At 40.9% G+C, this 19,351-nt stretch overlaps 1 protein-coding gene across 1 annotated transcript in view; it reads right to left on the reverse strand.

The window, feature by feature from the left end:
* Positions 1–2,477: 2,477 nt before the first annotated feature.
* Positions 2,478–19,351, reverse strand: part of PRSS12 (serine protease 12) — a 75,851-nt gene continuing 58,977 nt past the window's right edge. Inside the window, 2 exon segments of the mRNA XM_055588038.1 lie at positions 2,478–2,785; positions 5,259–5,539. Of these exon segments, the coding sequence (XP_055444013.1) occupies positions 2,478–2,785; positions 5,259–5,539 (589 nt within the window).

The following is a 19,351-nucleotide window of genomic DNA, read 5'->3' on the forward strand; positions in this document are numbered from 1 at the left end:
TAGAAGAGACTAACACACTTCTGAAGCCTGGATATTCCTCGGAGATGTTTCGCAAGACTGGGGACCTTACTTCCTCACTGTATCTCCCTCTCTGTTCTGCCTTTTGACTTTAGTTCTTAATTGCTTCCTTCTCTCTGATCTATTAAAGAACCTGGCATCCAGATTCCAATAAGATGGTTACTTTGAGGTTCTAGCCTGCCGTCTCGATCTTTTAAGTCTCTTCCTTGGCTCAACACCTCATTTTGGATGCACGTGGCAGAGCGAGGCTGGACTCAGTACATAGTTAGAATTCCACTATGAATGCACCAGCACTGCAGTTTAATTACAAGAGAAACTAGTTGAGAATTTTCCTCACCTGCACTGTGTTTTTCCCAAGCCCTCATGCATGTGTACACTATAGTTCTGTCATCTCTAAATGCTTGTACAGTTATTCCTTTATCAAATGTGTTTTGAAAAATGTTATAATGGCTTGGCATTGCAGTTCTGCAAAGTAGTAAATTATAAAGCACTTTCAGATTAGCACCAGTTTTTACATAGCTCCGTGTACAAAAGGACACAGTATGAAGCAGAAGAGAATGGATAAAAAGGTCCCTTCATGATCAGCCATTTAAAAGGATTACCTAGCATTCTTAATTCTATAGTTTTGTACTCACCTCTTCACCTGTCTTTATGCATCTATCCCTTGTATACACAATTCTTTACATATTGGGACAGATTTTTGTGCCCTGTAAGGCTGCATAGAAAGAAAAAGACAGCACCAAGTCATGTCCGACTGAACGACTCCGTGGACTAGCCTGCCAGGCTCCTCTGTCCATGGGATTCTCCAGGCAAGAATACTGGAGTGGGTTGCCATCTCCTTCTCCAGTAAGGCTGCATAGTAAGCAGCTATCCCTTACTCCTTTGAGAAACGGAAAACTAGGAAAGAGAGTCCCTTGTCTTCTTTGTGACTCTGCTGGAGTTTGGACTGAAAACCCTACAAGTGTCTCATTGGCCTCTGCTTGTTAACCCATTTGGAAACTGGGAATATAAAAATCTTAACTGCCTTTTATAAACTGTCAATGAGGTGTGTAGTCACTTGGTACATAACTGGCATATGGATTAAATATTGCAGTTATTTTAGAGCTTTACTACAGTACAGACAGGAAAGCATTAAGAAAGCATTCTTAATTGTGTATTTTTATTAGGAAGAGAATGAGATGGGTAAGCATCACTGCCACAATGGACATGAATTTGAGTGAGTTAGAGGACCAGGAGCATGGTATGCTACAGTCCCTGGAGTTGGAAAGAGTAGGACACAGCAACTCAACAAAATGTTTATTAGACGGGGCTGTATCAGGATGGCAGGCTTCCCTGGTAGCTTGCAACGCGGGAGACCTGGGTCTGCCCTGGTTCGATCCCCTGGAGGAGGAGATGGCAACCCACTCCAGTACTCTTCCCTGGAAAATGCCATGAACGAAGAAGCCTGGTAGGCTACACTCGGGATCACAAGGAGTCGGAGCACGACTGAGCAACTTCCAACTTAGCAGGACAGTCAGGAAATCTGCAGGTTTCAGTTACCAGAAAGTTTCAATAGGTGGCGCTCTTACATCACGGTCTAGAAAAGAGCATGCTGCTAAGGAAGACACATTTTTGTTTTACCAAGCAGCAAATTTGAAGTCATTAAAAGTAATCAGATAATGTTGACAAGTACGCGGTGGATGAATCAGGTTATGCATTAAACAATTTGAAGGTATTCTTAATGTCATCAGCCAAATTGTGCTAGCAATATACAAGGTAGCTAGAATGTTTTTCTCTAGTTGCCATAGTGACTTGGTATAAAGGCTTCATTCAGAAATGTACTGTAACAAAAAAAAAGAAATGTATTGTGACATAATATTCCTAGTCCAGTCTGTTTATAATAGGATTGCTTTACTTTTTTGGCTTTTATGCTTTTCTCACTTGTGAAAGGCCAGAAAGATTCATATGTGGAGGCTGCTTATCAACCTTCAGGGGAAAAAAATCAGCTTAAAAATTACATGAACAGAAAACACTGCCACATGTATTTTAAGTATAGTAAAGGGTATTTTTTTATGTCAAAGGTAGGCTCTTAATATGAATATATACCATACTGATTAAGTTACAAAGAAGTTCTCAGTCCAAATACATGTAAAAACAGCCTTATTGCACAATCAATATACAATAATCTCTGGAGAATGCTGAGAAATTGAGACGACAGAATAATGAATGTAGTCTCCTGTAAAACTAATTTGGGTAGGCAACAGTGCTAAATAAGAATAGTCATTACTACACTGAGGTATCTGTAACCAGAATGTTCACATCATTCTCAAGCAGCAAAGAGGTACATCACTTTTATCAACACAGAACACAAAAACAAAGATCTCCGCTCCCATTAGTTGGCCTCTCTGGCTAAATGCCAATGTTGGAAATTTTCCAACATATTCTTTAAATAACTATCTTCTTGACATTTCCATGAAGGATTACAGTTTGGTGACCCTTTTTATCCAAGGTACAAAGCCTGAGACTTCAGTATAAACACCAGGGGAATCTTTGGCTCCACAGCCGTATCCCCAGGAGGTCACCCCATACACAACCCAGCGCTCTCCCGGTCGTTCACATACGAGTGGTCCTCCGCTGTCTCCTTGGCAACTGTCCACACGTTTGTGTTCATGGAGGTTTCCAGCACAGAGCATCCTTCGTGTAAACCGACCCTTATAACGATGTTCACAAAACTTCTTGGGAAGTAAGGGGATGGCTCCTTGTTGCAGAGTTCTTGAGTAGGCTGGTCCTATGCAGGCCAAACAACAGAATTAGATTCCAGCTAAAGATCTCAGAGCTATATTTAACAGTTAAATGAACATTTAGGAGTCTTGAAGATAAAAGCCCTATTGTGGCATTAGTGTAATTTAAATGAGTGATAACTATAAATGATTTTTTTCTTCAGTGTTTGCAGTTGAAGTGAAGTCGCTCAGTCATGTCTGACTCTGTGAACCCATGGACTGTAGCCCACCATGCTCCTCCATCCATGGAATTTTCCAGGCAAGAGTACTGGAGTGAGCAGTTAACCATACTCTAATCCTTCACTGATCTGTTTCTCAGTACTGAAGTTTTTGAAGAATAGTTGAGTAACAGCTACGGATCTGCCTGCTAGAAAAGGGTTACCTACGGAAAGCACGTTTGTGTAGGCTTTAGAATTTAAATTCTCTGTATTAAAATGCTGAGGGTGCAGTCATGCTAGTTCTATATTGGCATATCCATTGCTCTAAAACTCATCTACGTCAACTGGCAATTACCATCCTCAATATTTCATGAAGATGATTCAGAAACAACTTTATATACAGACAGCCTTAAGTTTAACCTCTTGATGTTAAGGTACTGTATTTACTAGTAAGCCACTCATCTTTGTTTAGTGGCTAAAATGCATAATTGGTAGGTTCTCCATGATAGCCTTTACTTGCGTCTAAATTCCACCATTACTGTCCAGTATACTCAACTGCAGTGATTCATGCATAATAAAATCATTTGGTGAAATTTACGTCCTGTGTTACCTCTGTTTAGATGTAGTGTCATAAGGAAGATGACTGAACTTTCCCTGAAGAAGTAATTTTAACACCTACACTTTAATCTTCGATTTGCATCACAGCTCGGCTGTGTTTCCTTGAGAAAGCATTTACTCTGACCTGATTTTATTACATCATCCAGGAAATGTTTCCATTTTTTATGGCTTCTCTCAGGATTGGTCCCAGTATTCTGTATCTGCTACAGGTGTTTCTACATTTTGCTGCTATGAAATAGTGTTGAATCTAAAGAAAGTGAAAGTGTTACTTGCTAAGTCTTTTCTGACTCTTCGCGACCCCATGGACTCCCAGTCTAAAGCCAAGATTTAATGGATAAAATGAACACTGAAATATAATAAATTTACTAGGTAAAACCTTATTGAAATCATCACCTGTAGAAATATGTATTGGATGCTGTTTTCAAGAGTACAGTTAACAGTGTTAATTACTTTTAATGCAGAGTAGTCAGCCCAATCGTTTCTCCTTATTCAACAGTCATTTCTGAATCAAGTACCTGATCCAGGCGAGTACCAGGCGAGACTTAAGAGTTCTGTTTCAAAGACTATCCTGAGCAAGCACTGTTGTTTAGGACGTCATGTCCAATTTTTTGTGACTCCGTGGACCATAGCCCACCAGGCGCCTCTGTCCATGGGATTCTCCAGGCAAGAACACTGAAGTTGGTTGTCATTTCCTTCTCCAGGGGGGATATCCCTGACACAGGAATCAAACCCACATCTCCTGCATTAGCAGGGGGATTCTTTACCCCTGAGCTCCTGAGATCTAGCAAGACAATACAGAAAGCTGTTTGCCTGAGAAGAGCATAAGCTGAACACTATCTGTGGGAAGAATAGGAAGGGGAGAGTGGTGAAGGAGAAACCCAAGTAGGGTGGATCCCTCCTCTTGAACCTCAGCAGCTTTGTTTTGTTTTTTGGCTGTTCTTTATTTAAAAATCTCCATAAGATTTAGTTCAATAAAGGGCTCCATTACAAAAAAAAAAAAAAAAAAACTAATACCAAAGCCCTTTCTGGGTCATGTGTGTGTTAGTCTCCCAGTAGTGTCAGATTCTGCAACCCCATGGACTGTGGCCCACCAGGCTCCTTTGTCCATGGAATTCTCCAGGCAAGAATACTGGAGTGGGTTGTCATTTCCTTCTCCATTTGCTGGGGTAGCTACATCAAAGTCATCTGGGAAAACTTTCAAACAGAGACAGCCAGGCCCAAGTCCTAAGGTAGCGTCTACATCCTAATGGAAACCATAGTACCCTTAGGATAGGAATCCAAGTTGCATGCAAGCATCTCACACTTGGTGGAATTTCCAAACAACTAAGCCTGAACCCCCTTTTAGTTGCTACCCACTGTACTGAATGGGGTACTGATGCTGAAACTGAAGCTCCAACACTTTGGCCACTGATGCAAGAGCCGACTCACTGAAAATGACCCTGGTGCTGGAAAAGACTGAAGGCGGGAGGAGAAAGGGGCAACAGAGTAGATGACAGTTGGATGGTATCACCGACTCAATGGACATGAGTTTAAGCAAACTCCAGGAGATGGTGAAGAACAGATAAGCCTGGCGTGCTGCAGCCCATGGGGTCAGAAAGAAAGACATGACTTAGTGACTGAACAACAACCCACTGCACACCCAAATGGGTAATCCAGACGCAAGAAGGTGGCTGTATCTTCACTGTTTCTTTGGGTTTTCCGTTACCTGTGTCTCCCCATCCCGTTACGTAGCAGTTGTGTGCTCTCTTCTGTGGCCTCTCTCTCCAGCGCGGCAAGCAGGCCGGCAGAACGTGGCTGCTGAGCCTGGCACACTGCTCCTCTGGTCCTTGTAACCTAACCAGGGCGATGTCATAGTCATTGCTGTGCGGGCGGTAGAGCCGGTGGGTTACGATCTGCTCAACTCTGATCTCTTCTTCGAACTCCTCCGGCACCAGCGTGTGATAATCCCCAACCCGAACCACGTAGTTCCTAGTACTGTTACCGTACCTGAGAGGCAGAGAGAGCTCATGGGAGGCTTGTTTCAAACACTGTAAGCTGGTCACTGCCTGCCAGGAAGCTTAATAGAGATACTTGTAACCCTTTCTTCCAAATCATTAACTCCTTTTGTAAGTTTCCCCTTTCTTTCCATTTCTCTGACCCCACTGCTCTCTGTCTCCTACTCATGTTTTTACTTCATTCATTTCACTGTTTAACCCAGGTTACTATCTGTTTGCTGAGAAGGATCAAATGTGGAGGATGAATGGAAAGTAATCACTAACCAGTCATTTTCCCACCATGAAAAAGGATCAAAACAGGAGCGAATGGAATAGGGCAAAATTTCAGTCCTGCCTTTGCTGTCATCATTTTTCTGTCATTTCCAAGATGGTGACTTTCCCATGAAGTTCCATGAGGGCAGAAACCCTGTCTGGTCTAACTCTATATCTCCCAGATCACTTAATTAGCACAATCCACTTTACTCCCCTTTCCTGTGAACTGAATGTAAACCAAAACTGTTATCTTCAGGCAACATATATTCATTGTATGCTCTCATCTCTTAAATCTCTGTTCAGACAGTGAGACTTGCTTTGACGCTCATTGGAAATTACAGCCCACCCTTGTCATTCCATTCCCCCAGCACTCCCACTATCCTTCTCTGCTCTACTTTTTCCTTTTTAAAAAACTCTACTTTCTAACAAACTATCTAGTTTACTTATATTTATTATTCTCTGTCTCGCCCTGCTTAAACTAAAGGTACTCAAGGGCAGGGATCTTAGTTATCTGTGTTCACTGATGACTCTTACACATCTAGTATAGCAACGCCAGTTAAATAGAAATGCAGCATACATTGGTTGATTTAATGAATGAATGCAGATTTTTAATGAAATGTCTTTTTTCCATAGGAACTACTCACATAAAAAATAAGCATAATATTTACTCGATTGATAGGTCTCAGCCTGTTTTTCAGCCAACATACCTTGATTCTGATACATCTACCTAAAGCAGTTTCTCAAGCTCAGCACTACTGACATTAGGGACCAGATTATTCTTGAAGGTAAAGGGGGGTCCTGTGCATTGTGGGATGTTTAGAAGCATACCTGGCCTCTCTGTTCACTAGATGTCAGTTGCACACACACTCACATACACGCACCCAAGTTTGACAACCAAAAATGTCTCCAGACATTGCCAAATATTCCCTATGGTGCAAACTGTCCCCCATTGAGAACCACCAACCTACAATACAAGATCCAGTCCACCTCCTAATCACTTCCTCTTTCTCACTGAAGAGTACAGCACCTTGTTCACTTCCATCTGTGCGTGTGTGCTAAGTCACCTCAGTCATGTCAGACTCTTTGTGACCCTATGGGCTGTAGCCCACCAGGCTCTTCTGTCCATGGGATTCTCGGGCAAGAATGCTGGAGTGGGTTGCCATGCCCTCCTCCAGGAGATCCCAACCCAGGGATCAGACCTGTGTCTCTTAAATCTCCTGCATTGGCAGATGGGTTCTTTACCACTAGCCCCACCTAGGAAGCCCCCACTTCTCTGTGGCTACTTAAAACATTCTCAACAGGACTTCCCTGGTGGCTCAGTGGTAAAGAATCCACCTACCAACCCAGGAGACAGGGGTTCAACCCCTAGTCCAGGAAGATGGACAACCCCACATGCTGGGGGCAGCCAAGCCAGTGTACCTGGACTGCTGAGCCTGTGCTCTGGGGCCCCAGGCCACGATCATGAATCCCGCTCTAGAGCCCGTGCTCCGCAACAAGAGAGGCCACCACCACGAGAAGCCGCACACCACTGCTAGAGAGTGGCCCCTGCCCACTGCCACTAGAGACAAGCCCACGCAGCAATGGAGTTAAAAGTCGCTCAAAGACTCTAATAGCCCTAAGTAGGGCTCTGACAACAACACTTCAATATGTAAAGTGGTTTTTGTAACTATGTCACCTCAAAAACCTGAACAATGCAACAAAGATGATCACCTACTAGTGATGTATGAAACTAACAATTTCCTGCGATTCCTTGAAATTCTCCATTTTGAACCTTAAATTATCACATGTCTTTAAAGTACAGAAGGCTTTTCACATATTGTGCTTAGACTTCTTGTGGGTTCCACTTCAAACTTTAGGATTATTTCACATCCTGAAACTGTAAAAAGCAATAGTCATGAAGAATAATCAGATATTTAAATAACTCATTTCTACTTTCTGTGTATTGATACTGTTGTATTATAAAATTCAATATGTCTCATTAATATACAGGTTTTTAAAGAAAAATCCCAAGTGATTAACTGTCACCGCATCCTTGAAAGTGCTGCCAAAAGGTTGCCTGTATCTCTGGAGTGGAATTTAAGAAATTACTCTCAAGCTTCACTATCCAGCTCAGGAGGCAGTGGCCACATGTGCTATCAGAGCACTTGAAATGTGGATGGTCCAAAATGAGATGTGAAGTGGATGAAATGGGAGCCTATTATACAGAGTGAAGTAAGTCAGAGAAACACCAGTGCAGTATACTAACGCATATATATGGGATTTAGAAAGATGGTAACGATGACCCTATATGCAAGGCAGCAAAAGAGACACAGATGTAAAGAAGAGACTTTTGGACTCTGTGGGAGAAGGTGGGGGGGATGATTTGAGAGAATAGCATTGAAACATGTATATTACCATACGTGAAATAGACCAGTGCAAGTTCAGTGCATGAAGCCCGGCACTCAAAGCCGGTCCTCTGTGACAACCCACAGGGATGGAGTGGGGAGGGAGGTGGGAGGGGGTTCAGGATGGGGGGACACGTGCACATGGCTGATTCATGTCAATATATGGCAAAAACCATCACAATATTGTAATTAGCCTCCAATTAAATAATTTTTTAAAAAAGAAATATAGTGGTGAATATTTGCTATAAAAAAAGTAAAAATGTGCACAGGATTTCAAACATTTAGTATGAAAAAGAATATAAAATATATTGTTTCTGTAGATAATAGAAATATAAAATATCTCAATTTTTATATAATATTTTGGATATACTAAGTTATATGAACTATATCATTAAAATTAACTTCACCCATTTAGTTTTTTGATCTTTTAAAGTGGCTACCAGAAAATTTAAAGTTACATATATGATTTGTATTTGTGGCTCACAACCTACTTGAAGTAGTGATGCCATTTAGCAGACTGTTGCAGTAATCCAGGCATGAAGTGACACATGAAGGCAAGATTATCCAAGACTTTAAGACTGGGATATTTAAAAAATAAATTTCCATGTCCTGTTTCTTTGTTCACTGGCTAAATTTTTAGAGAACGTAGGACATATTTATGTAGGTTTTTTAGATGCAAGGATTATTTTAGCTAAGTGTCAAAGCCCTCTTTTGAAGAACAGAAAATATTGTTGCCAGACTTTTTTTTACTGCAGCAATATTTTCTGTTCTTCAAAAGAGGGCTTTGACACTTAGCTAAAATAATCCTTGCATCACTACTTCAAGTTTTAACTTTTCAAGCCATCCTTCACATTGCAGCCAGAGTGAAATAGAAATAGCCAGATAGAAATATCTGGTAATATAACTACTCTTCTGCATACCCTTCAAGGGGTCCCGACTGTCTACACAATAAAGTTCAAGTTCCTTCAGTAATACACAAATCCATCCAAGAATGGCCCTTGTCCACCACTCTGATACCACTTCTGGCCACAGTCATTTTAGTGGCTTGAAGAGGAGTCTGACAAACCTATCTTTATTCAAACTATTTGCAGTATCATTCCCCCCTCCTTCACCCTAAAATGGCAAAAACTGATTTTAACGTCTAAGTTTCAAGATCCAGGACACTCTTCCTGCCCTCCCAGAAAGCTGCCCCAGCCTTCCTTTGAACACTCCTGACAGCACTGTCAGAGCATTTACAACAGCTTCTAGGACTTGTTGGGCTCCCCGGTGGCTCAGCGGTAAAGAATCCGTCTGCAACGCAGGAGACACAGGTTCGATCCCTGGGTTGGGAAGATCCCCTGGAGGAAGGCATGGCTTATTCTTGCCTGGAGGATCCCATGGACAGATGGGCCTGGTGGGCTGCAGTCCATGCGGTTACAAAGAATTGGACACACCTGAGGTGACTGAGTGTGCACACACACACACTAGGACTTGCTAAGATGTCAGGTCTACCCTGTTAAAGGCTCCCTGAGTGTAAGGCCATGTTATGCTCACGTCTGTGAGCAAAGAAGTCAGCACAGAGAAAGCTCTTAATAAATATATGCTAAATTACTTCTTTTGGAAGACACACACATACACTCTCATCCCTAAATTAATGAAGTGAAAGAGATATCTCACACCAATTGCTATGGTGTAACAACATCATCACAGAAGTTTTTATTTCTTTGGAAAATAAACAAAGGTCCCCACGAAGATCTACTGTTCTCATTAATGCTGGTTGTTCATGAGAACCACCTGTACCACTTTTAAGACTACAAATGTCCAGGCCACACACACTCTGAGAACATAAAATCAACAGAGCTGATGTAGGACCACAGGTGATCCAAATTCACAGCAGGACTAGAGAACCACCAAAACAAAGACTGAGAGGCACCGGCTTAACTCCCGTCCCTTCATGCCTGGAATTTCACTGAAATGAAGTGAGCCTCCTAAAAGATGGCTAATAGATTGCAATCACATGAACATGTACACATTCCATACACAGACGCTGTTCTCAGACCAGGGAGATTTTAGCATGTATTTTCCTGTTTAGTTGCTAAGTCGTGTCGAACTCTTGCGATCCCATGGACTGTAGCCTGCTTCTGTCCATGTAATTCTCCAGACAAGAATACTGGACTGAGTTGCCATTTCCTTCTCCAGGGGGTCTTCCCGACCCAGGGATAGAACTTATGTCTCCTGCATTGGCAGGTGGCTTCTTTTAATGCCTAGCCACCAGGGAAGCCCATTTTTGAGTATACCCCCAAATTAATATGCTCACCAATCAGGAGTTGATATTCAACTGAGAATAAAAACAAAATATTTTACCTGACAAGAAGGAAAAAATGCACCATTCTTGTTAAAATGAAGTTCTTTATTAGTATGTATACTTTTAAAATCCTGATTTAAGAAATGGGCCAGCTAAACCCAAGAAGTGATTTCCACACTCCTTTCACTCCAGTTATTCTTAGAATAGATTTATGCTTGGAATTTGAAGATCATCTGACATAAGACTGGATTAGTTTGCTAGCCAAATATTTGTCTCCAGTGTTACCTCTCCTAGTGGGTATGATTATATACTTTACAGATAACACTTTGGCTGAGGTTACCAGTATAGTTTTGGGCTTAGAAAGCATTTTCTATGGTTCTAGACTTCTCAAGAAAACTTCTCAAGGAATTCTCTTTCTCAATGTACTTTAAGGTATTTCTAGTTGAACTTTTGTTATTTTGATAGATTATTTTCAAAACTGCTTCTAAAACAAACATTTCAGATTTTGGCTGACACGCTATTCAGTTGTTTGCTTTGCTGAAATGCCTTCCACTCCCCCTCAGATAAAAACTGGATGAAATTCCTAGACAAGTTTGAGCAAAAGAGGATCTAAGACAGGGCAGATGGTCTATTTCAGTTTTTCTGAGATTCTAGAATTAACAGTTTAAAATTCCTAGAATTAAAAAGAGAAGAATTAATTCAGGTGGCAGGGTTATTTTATGTGTATTCTCTCTATAGATTTATCTATTCAAAAAGACAGTATTTTACATCAGACTTTACACATCTGCTGCTACTAGAATCTGTCCTTGTCTGCTGTCTGAAAGTCAAAAAGTGGCGGACTAAGTCGCTTGGGTGAATGATTCCAATTGCTCACGGAGAAGTGACCTTCTCTGTAAAATCTTTCACTGCCCTTATACACATGTGGTGTGTGTTCAGGAAATGATTTTAGCATGATTGATGCTATTGTGTACATCACCAAAGACCTTGTTCTTAAAGAATTCTACCATGTTCCAGGTCATGGTGGAACACAGGTTTAAGTACAGGACACATTTTGTTTTTAAAAAGTAAGTCCCATTACTTCTGTGCCTCATCTTTATAATCTCTAATAATCAAGATATTTCTGATTTTCAGCGCACTAGTCTCTGACAATTTCCAGCTGCTATAGTGTCTCTAGGCAAACAGTCAAAAAGATAAAATCAGGTCAAGCTATAATTCGTGATAAAATCAAATTTGTTGCATAACTACAAAAATAAAAGAATCCTTTTATTGAAGTACATTCTTTCCTTCAAAATGGTGTTTGTTATCAGAACAAGCAATTAAAAGAAATTAGTTTAACATTCAGGAATTTTTCTCTCAATTATATTCCCATACTACCACAGAGAGAAGTATTTGAATAATTATTTAAAATAGGAAACAGCAAAAGCAAGCAATTTGTATTGTGTAAAATTCACAGGGTAATTGCAAAACAAAAACCTTATTTATCCAGGTTTCTGCTTCAAACTGCCAATGGAATGTTGCATTCCTATTAACACTAGGAAAAATGTGAAAAATGGGATAGAAGGCCTTTAAACAGTGATTCACTAACTACCTCAGTTACCCCTGTTAGCATAAAAGAATGTTTTGGACACCTCATAATATGTGAAAGCTATGAACACAGAGCTGGATTACTAAAATTTTGTCAGCCTGCCAATGAAGTACCTTTATCATATAGAGACGCTATAGGAAATGAGTATAACAGGATGGTGGATATGAGTAATTGTGTTCTGATCTCATCATCCTCAGGCCATCATTCCTAGATTATTCTGATATGAGGATTACATAAAAGAGTGAATATTCTACAGAGCCAAAAAAATAAACATTTAAGAAACTGTCATCCTATAGCATAAAATAACACAGATGGTGAGAGCAATCTATGCTGTATTGTTCAGAATGGCTGTTCAAGAGCACTGGCCCATATTATCACTGCAAGAATTAGCCACCAAAAAAGGCCCCATGAATAAGAAACTATAGTTGGGGCTTCCCTTGTGGCTCAGCTGGTAAAGAATCCACCTGCAATGCGGGAGACCTGGGTTCAATCCCTGGGTTGGGAAGATCCCCTGGAGAAGGGAAAGGCTACCCCCTCCAGTATTATGACCTAGAGAATTCCATGGACTGTATATATAGTCCATGGGGTCACAAGGAGCTGGACACGACTGAGCGATTTTAAAGAAAAGAAAATTTGGCTTTTGGGCTTCCCTCATAGATCAGTCGGTAAAGAATCTGCCTGAGGTACAAGAGACCAGTGTTTGATCTCAGGGTCCAGAAGATCCCCTGGAGAAGGAAATGGCAACCCACTCCAGTATGCTTGCCTGGAAAATCCCATGGACAGAGAAGCCTGGTAGGCTGAGTCCATGGGGTCGCAAAGAGTAGGGCACAACTGAGTGACTTTTCACTGATAGTTAAAGCAGTAGAAATACAAACGGAAAGGAAAAGGGTGTGAGAGAGCTAATTTCAAAATACAAAATCTAGGTCCCCTCCCAGTGGACCTTAAGTTAGACTCCCAAGAATTTAAAAGGAAGTGAAAGTGAAGTGAAAGCCGCTCAGTTGTGTCCAACTCTTTGCGACCCCATGGACTATACAGTCCATGGAATTCTCCAGGCCAGAATGCTGGAGTGGGTAGCCTCTCCATTCTCCAGGGGATTTTCCCAACCCAGGGATCGACCCAGGTCTCTCTCCCAACATTGCAGGCGGATTCTTTACCAGCTGAGCCACAAGGGAAGCCCTTAGAAGGAAGAGAACGTCTCAGAAGCTAACCACGTTGCTTCCTCACTACAGTGTACTGTGTGTGTGCTCAGTTGCTCAGTCGTGTCTGACTCTTTGTGACCCCATGAGCTGTAGCCTGACAGCTCCTCTGTCCATGGAATTTTCCAGGCAAGAATACAGGAGTGGGGGACTTTCCTGCTGGTCCAATGGCTAAGACACCACACTGCCAATGCAGGAGGCCTAGGTTCAATCCCTGGCCGAGGAACTAGATCCCACGTATCACAACTAAGACCCAGTGCAGCCAAATAAATAAAAATATGTATATTAGAAAAAAAAAAAAAAAAAGGAATACTGGAGTGGGTTTCCATTTCCCCCTCCAGGGGATCTTCCCAACCCAAGGATTGAACCCATGTCTCTTTCATCTCCTGCATCAGCAGGCGGATTCTTTACCACTGCACCAACTGGGAAGCCCCTTCTATACTACAGTGTCTACAATTCCAGAGGAAAATTCTCTATTTTTGCACATTTCTGAGTTTTTGATGATTAAAAGAAGGTTGTTTTAATCCAAAGTCCCTGAACCCAGAAGACAAAATTTGGAGTTTGTTCTAACCACTGGTCACTGTCCTCTAATCACTGGCTTTCAAAAAACTTATTGTAATAAAGATGTGAGTTGTAGCCTCCTTGGGCACTTCAAAACAAAAGACCAAGTCAGATGAATGCATACTGCTACTGCTGCTAAGTCACTTCAGTCGTGTCCGACTCTGTGTGACCCCATAGACAGCAGCCCACCAGGCTCCCCTGTCCCTGGGATTCTCCAGGCAAGAACACTGGAGTGGGTTGCCATTTCCTTCTCCAATGCATGAAAAGTGAAAGTAAAGTCGCTCAGTCATGTCTGACTCTTAGCGACCCCATGGACTGCAGCCTACCAGGCTCCTCCATCCATGGGATTTTCCAGGCAAGAGTACTGGAGTGGGGTGCCATTGCCTTCTCCGATGGATGCATAACACCTTTGCAAAACAGATTTCTCCCTATTAACATTAAGAGTCTTGCATTCTATCCAAAGCAAGTCAGAATGCTGCATATCATCAACTGCCCCTCTGCTTTTTAATCAACTGTCTTTATTTTATACTGTGCAGATAATGGGAAGAAATTCAGAATGACATATGGAAGGAATTATCCATTGATCTAGGTTTAAAATACCACCATCTTCTAAAGGGTCCAACATTCTTAAATATATCCACTATCTGGCAACTGATCCCCCACTTTCATCATGTAACCATCATTTAGGGGGTCTGTTTGTGCCAAGTAATATATTAGACACTTAGTTAATAAACACAAATGAGATGATTACTGACTTGAAGCAATAATCTAGAAGGAGCAAGCCAAGAGAGGAATAATGACCTTTAAACAAACAAACCCAAACATGTACCTTAAAAAAAAAAAAAAACCTTTGAGGGAACTCAAAAGTCAGATCAAAGTTTTCAACCTCAAGTGGAATTTTTGGACAATTTCCCTACTTTAATACTCTAAGCCTTGAACCCCAAGGTCTATAACTTTTAGCAGAGAGAGATCAACTTGAAAGACAAGGAGTCTTGAGCAAGAGGAGGAAAATCTAAACTGAACGTACTGAATTATTTCACTTAAATTCTTAGCCAAAGAATCCAGTTTCTCTGCTTTTTCCTACCTTTTTCTCCAATAGTCAGTGGGATGAAACCATCCTGATTCTATACTTTTGTTAATAATAATCTTTGATTCCTGTTTTTGAACCCTCCCATAATAACAACCAACATTTATTCTTAATTTTACAGTATAAAAAAACCTTTACATATTTTGCAGATCATTTGTTCCTTGCTGTGGAACATTACTGACTTCATTTTACAGATGAGAAAACTGAGGCTGCTGTTTATTAAATTATTTTTTAATTTAATTATATTTATTATTATTTATAATTATAAATTGGAGAAGGCAATGGCAACCCACTCCAGCATTCTTGCCTGGAAAATCCCATGGACAGAGGAGTGTGGTAGTCTGCAGTCCATGGGGTCGTGAAGAGTTGGACACGACTGAGTGACTTCACTCTCACTTTTCACTTGCATGCACTGGAGAAGGAAATGGCAACCCACTCCAGTGTTCTTGCCTGGAGAATCCCAGGGATGGGGGAGCCTGGTGGGCCGCCATCTGTTGGGTCGCACAGAGTCAGACATGACTGAAGCGACTTAGCAACAGCATAATTATAAATAAATTATTACTTATTATTTAATTATAATAATTATTTATTAAATTATTAAAATAATCTCCACAAAGTGAAACAATGACCAGTTGGGGGAGCTGGAACTGTAACTTTGGTCTTTTTTTCTTTTTTACTGGTGGTATTAAGGTTGTCATTTATTTTTTTTTTAATGTATTTATTTTTTTATTGAAGGATAATTGCTTTACAGAATTTGTTGTTTTCTGTCAAACCGCAACATGAATCAGCCATGGGTATATATATATCCCCTCCCTTTTGAACCTCCCTCCAATCTCCTGCCCCGTCCCACAAGTTTGATACAGAGCCCCTGTTTGAGTTTCCTAAGCCATACAGCAAATTCCGGTTGGCTGTCTATTTCACATATGGTAATGGAAGTTTCCATGTTACCCTTTCCATGCATTTCACCCTCTCCTCCCCTCCCCCCATGTTCACAAGCCTATTCTCTATGTCTGTTTCTCCACTGCTGCCCTGTAAGTAAATTCTTCAGTACCATTTTTCTAGATTCTGTATATATGCATTAGTATACGATATTTATCCTTCTCTTTCTGACTTACTTCACTCTGTATAATAGGTTCTAGGTTTATCCACTTCATTAGAACTGACTCAAAGGCGTTCCTTTTTATGGTTGAGTAATATTCTGTTATGTATATGTACCACAACTTCTTTATCCATTCATCTCTTGATGAACATCTAGGTTGCTTCCATGTTCTAGCCACTGTAAATAGTGCTGCAGTGAACAATGGGATACATGTGTCTTTTTCAATTTTGGTTTCCTCAAGGTATATATATGCCTAGGAGTGGGATCACTGGGTCATATGGTGGTTTTATTCCTAGTTTTTAAAGGAATCTCAATACTGTCTTCCATAGTAGCTGTATCAATTTACATTCCCACCAACAATGCACGAGTGTTCCCTTTTCTCCACACCCTCTCCAGCATTTATTCTTTGTAGACTTTTTGATGATGGTCATTCTGACCAGTGTGAGGTGATATCTCATTGTAGTTTTGATTTGCATTTTTCTAATAATGAGCAATGTTGAGCATCTTTTCATGTGTTAGCCATCTGTCTTCTTTGAAGAAATGTCTGTTAAAGTCTTTTTCCCACTTTTTGATTGGGTTGGCTGTTTTTCTGGTATTGAGTTGTATGAGCTGCCTGTATATTCTGGAAATTAATCCTTTTCTGGTTGTTTCATTTGCTATTATTTTCTGCCATTCTGAGGGTTGTCTTTTCACCTTGCTTATAGTTTCCTTTGCTGTGCAAAAGCTTTTAAGTTTAATCAGGGCCTACTTGTTTACTTTGTTTTTACTTCCATTACACTAGGAGGTGGATCATAGAGGATCTTGCTTTGATTTATGTCATTGAGTGTTCTGCCTATGTTTTCCTCTAAGAGTTTTATAGTTTCTGGTCTTAAATTTAGGTCCCAGAGGTCTCTGAGACTATCCTGTTCTTTTCCTTCTTTTTACTTTATTCTGCTCTTCAGAAGCTATTTCCACCATTTTATCTTCCAGCTCACTGATTCATTCTTCTGCTTCAGATATTCTGCTACTGATTCCTTCCACAGTATTTTTAATTTCAGTAATTGTGTTGTTTGTCTCTTTTATTCTTTAATTCTTCTAGGTCTTTGTTAAATGATTCTTGCATTTTCTCCATTCTCTTTTCAAGGTTTTTGATCATCTTTACTATCATTATTCTGAATTCTTTTTCAGGTAGTTTGCCTATTTCCTCTTCATTTATTTGGACGTCTGTGTTTCTAATTTGTTCCTTCATTTGTGTACTATTTCTCTGCCTTTTCTTTTTTTTTTTTTTCTTTTTTTTTTAAGTATTGTGTTTAAGCTCTCCTTTTCCCAGGCTTCAAGGTTGAATTCTTTCTTCCCTTTGGTTTCTGCCCTCCTAAAGTTGGTCCAGTTGTTTGTGTAAGCTTCATATAGGGTGAGATTTGTGCTGAGTTTTTGTTTGTTTGTTTTTCCTCTGATGGGCAAGGTTGAGTGAGGTGATAATCCTGTCTGCTGATGATAGGATTTGTATTTTTGTTTTGTTTGTTGTTTAGCTGACATGTCCTGCACAGGGTGCTACTGGTGGTTGGGTAATGCCAGGTCTTATATTCAAATGGTTTCTTTGTGTGAGTTCTCACTATTTGATACTCCCTAGGGTTAGTTCTCTGGAATTCTAGGGTCTTGGAGTCAGTGTTCCCACTCCAAGGCTCAGGGCTTGATCTATTCCTCAAGACTGGGAGTGCCGCTGCTCAAAGGACATCAGACCCACTGCGTACTTCCCTACTCACGCTTTCCAGGGGGCAGCTCTGACCCAATCCTGGATAAAAGTCCCCGGATGCCAGACAAAGTGACAACATCGAACCCTATTCCTATTCCTCCCTGTTTGACTTCTTCTGTATAAAATCCATCAACAGGCGCACCAGAGGACTTTAAAACTTCAGTGCCTTTCTAGATCAGTGTTGTTTTTCCAACCCCTGGGGACCCAGTCACGAACACATGCCGGGCCGTACTAACCCTGGTCTTAATGGCCAGATCTCATTCTCTGGTTACCCAGTACCAAGTTCTATTGATTTCTCTCGGGGTCTCTACCTTCTCTCCCTCCTCTCCTTTGCAATCTTCTACCTTTATTACAGTAGCCTTTCAACCAGTCTCCCTTCAGTTCCTACCACAATGGGTTTAATCACTTGGTAACATAGGCCAATTTGAATCACTCTAGAAAAAAGGATAGAAGCACATCTGCAAATATTTTTCATATAATTTGAAGCTTGTTCACAGATTCCTAGATTAATAACTTTGCTTTTCCCCCTCAGATCTATCCCATATATCTCTAATGACATATCTCCTAAAACTCCTCTTTGATCATATTTCAAGGCTCAAAAACATTTAGTGATTTTGCACTACCGAGTAAATGAGACAGAGATCCACTACCCTGACATTCCAGACCATTCCTGCTTCTTTACTGTAACTCCACTATACACATTCTGGATCCATGATCCTAGTAACTGCCATCCTTCAAATATGTTTTATGCTTTCTCACCACTGTGTTCTCAACATTAGACATTCTCCGCCTCCAGCCTCTACCAATACATGAATTCAGCCTCTCTGCTTGAACAGATTCCATAACAGAACTCATTCTTCCTCCCACATACATCCCACTCCAGCTTGGAACTGTCCTAACAACAGACCTTTTTCCTATGCTAAAATGAAAATTACCTCCCATTAGCATCTGTGGTATTTGAAGCAACACATAGTAAATTTAATCTCATTCCTTACACTCGCCCCTTTCTGCTTCTTCCCTGGTGCAACATGTTGCTTTCTCGTAGGATGTCGGAACTGAGCACCGTTCTCTCTGTTTTTGCCCCTGACAACAGCTTGAGCACAGTAGGACAGAAAAGCAAGGCTCTTCGCTGCTTTGTGTTGGTGCTGTTCTGGCAGGGCTGCCCAAGGCTGATTAACTTTGTGGGCAACCGCATTACCTCACTGACTCTATTAAGGTTTCATGTGTGCTCAGTCACTCTTAGTCATGTCCAACTCTTTGTGACCCCATGGAAGCTAACCAGGCTTCTCTGTCCATGGGATTATCCCAATACTGCAATGGGTTGCCATTTTCTCCTCCAGGGAATCTTTCCAATGCAGGGATGGAACCTGGATCTGTTATGTCTCCTGCCTTGGCAGGTAGATTCTTTACCACTGAGGCTGCAGGATGCTAAAACCCATTAGGTCTTTTTCACTTGTGCTGCATTTAAGTCATGGTTCCCGAACTAAAGGCAGCATTTTATTCTTTATTCCACGTTACTTGTTAGAACCAGCTTATCAAGATCCTTTGCCACCAAGGATCCTATCTTCCAACCTGTTATGTGTCCCTACCAATCTCCTGGCATCAAAAAATATAATTAACTTGC

This window comes from Bubalus kerabau, chromosome 7 (assembly GCF_029407905.1).
Source record: "Bubalus kerabau isolate K-KA32 ecotype Philippines breed swamp buffalo chromosome 7, PCC_UOA_SB_1v2, whole genome shotgun sequence".
NCBI lineage: Eukaryota > Metazoa > Chordata > Mammalia > Artiodactyla > Bovidae > Bubalus > Bubalus kerabau.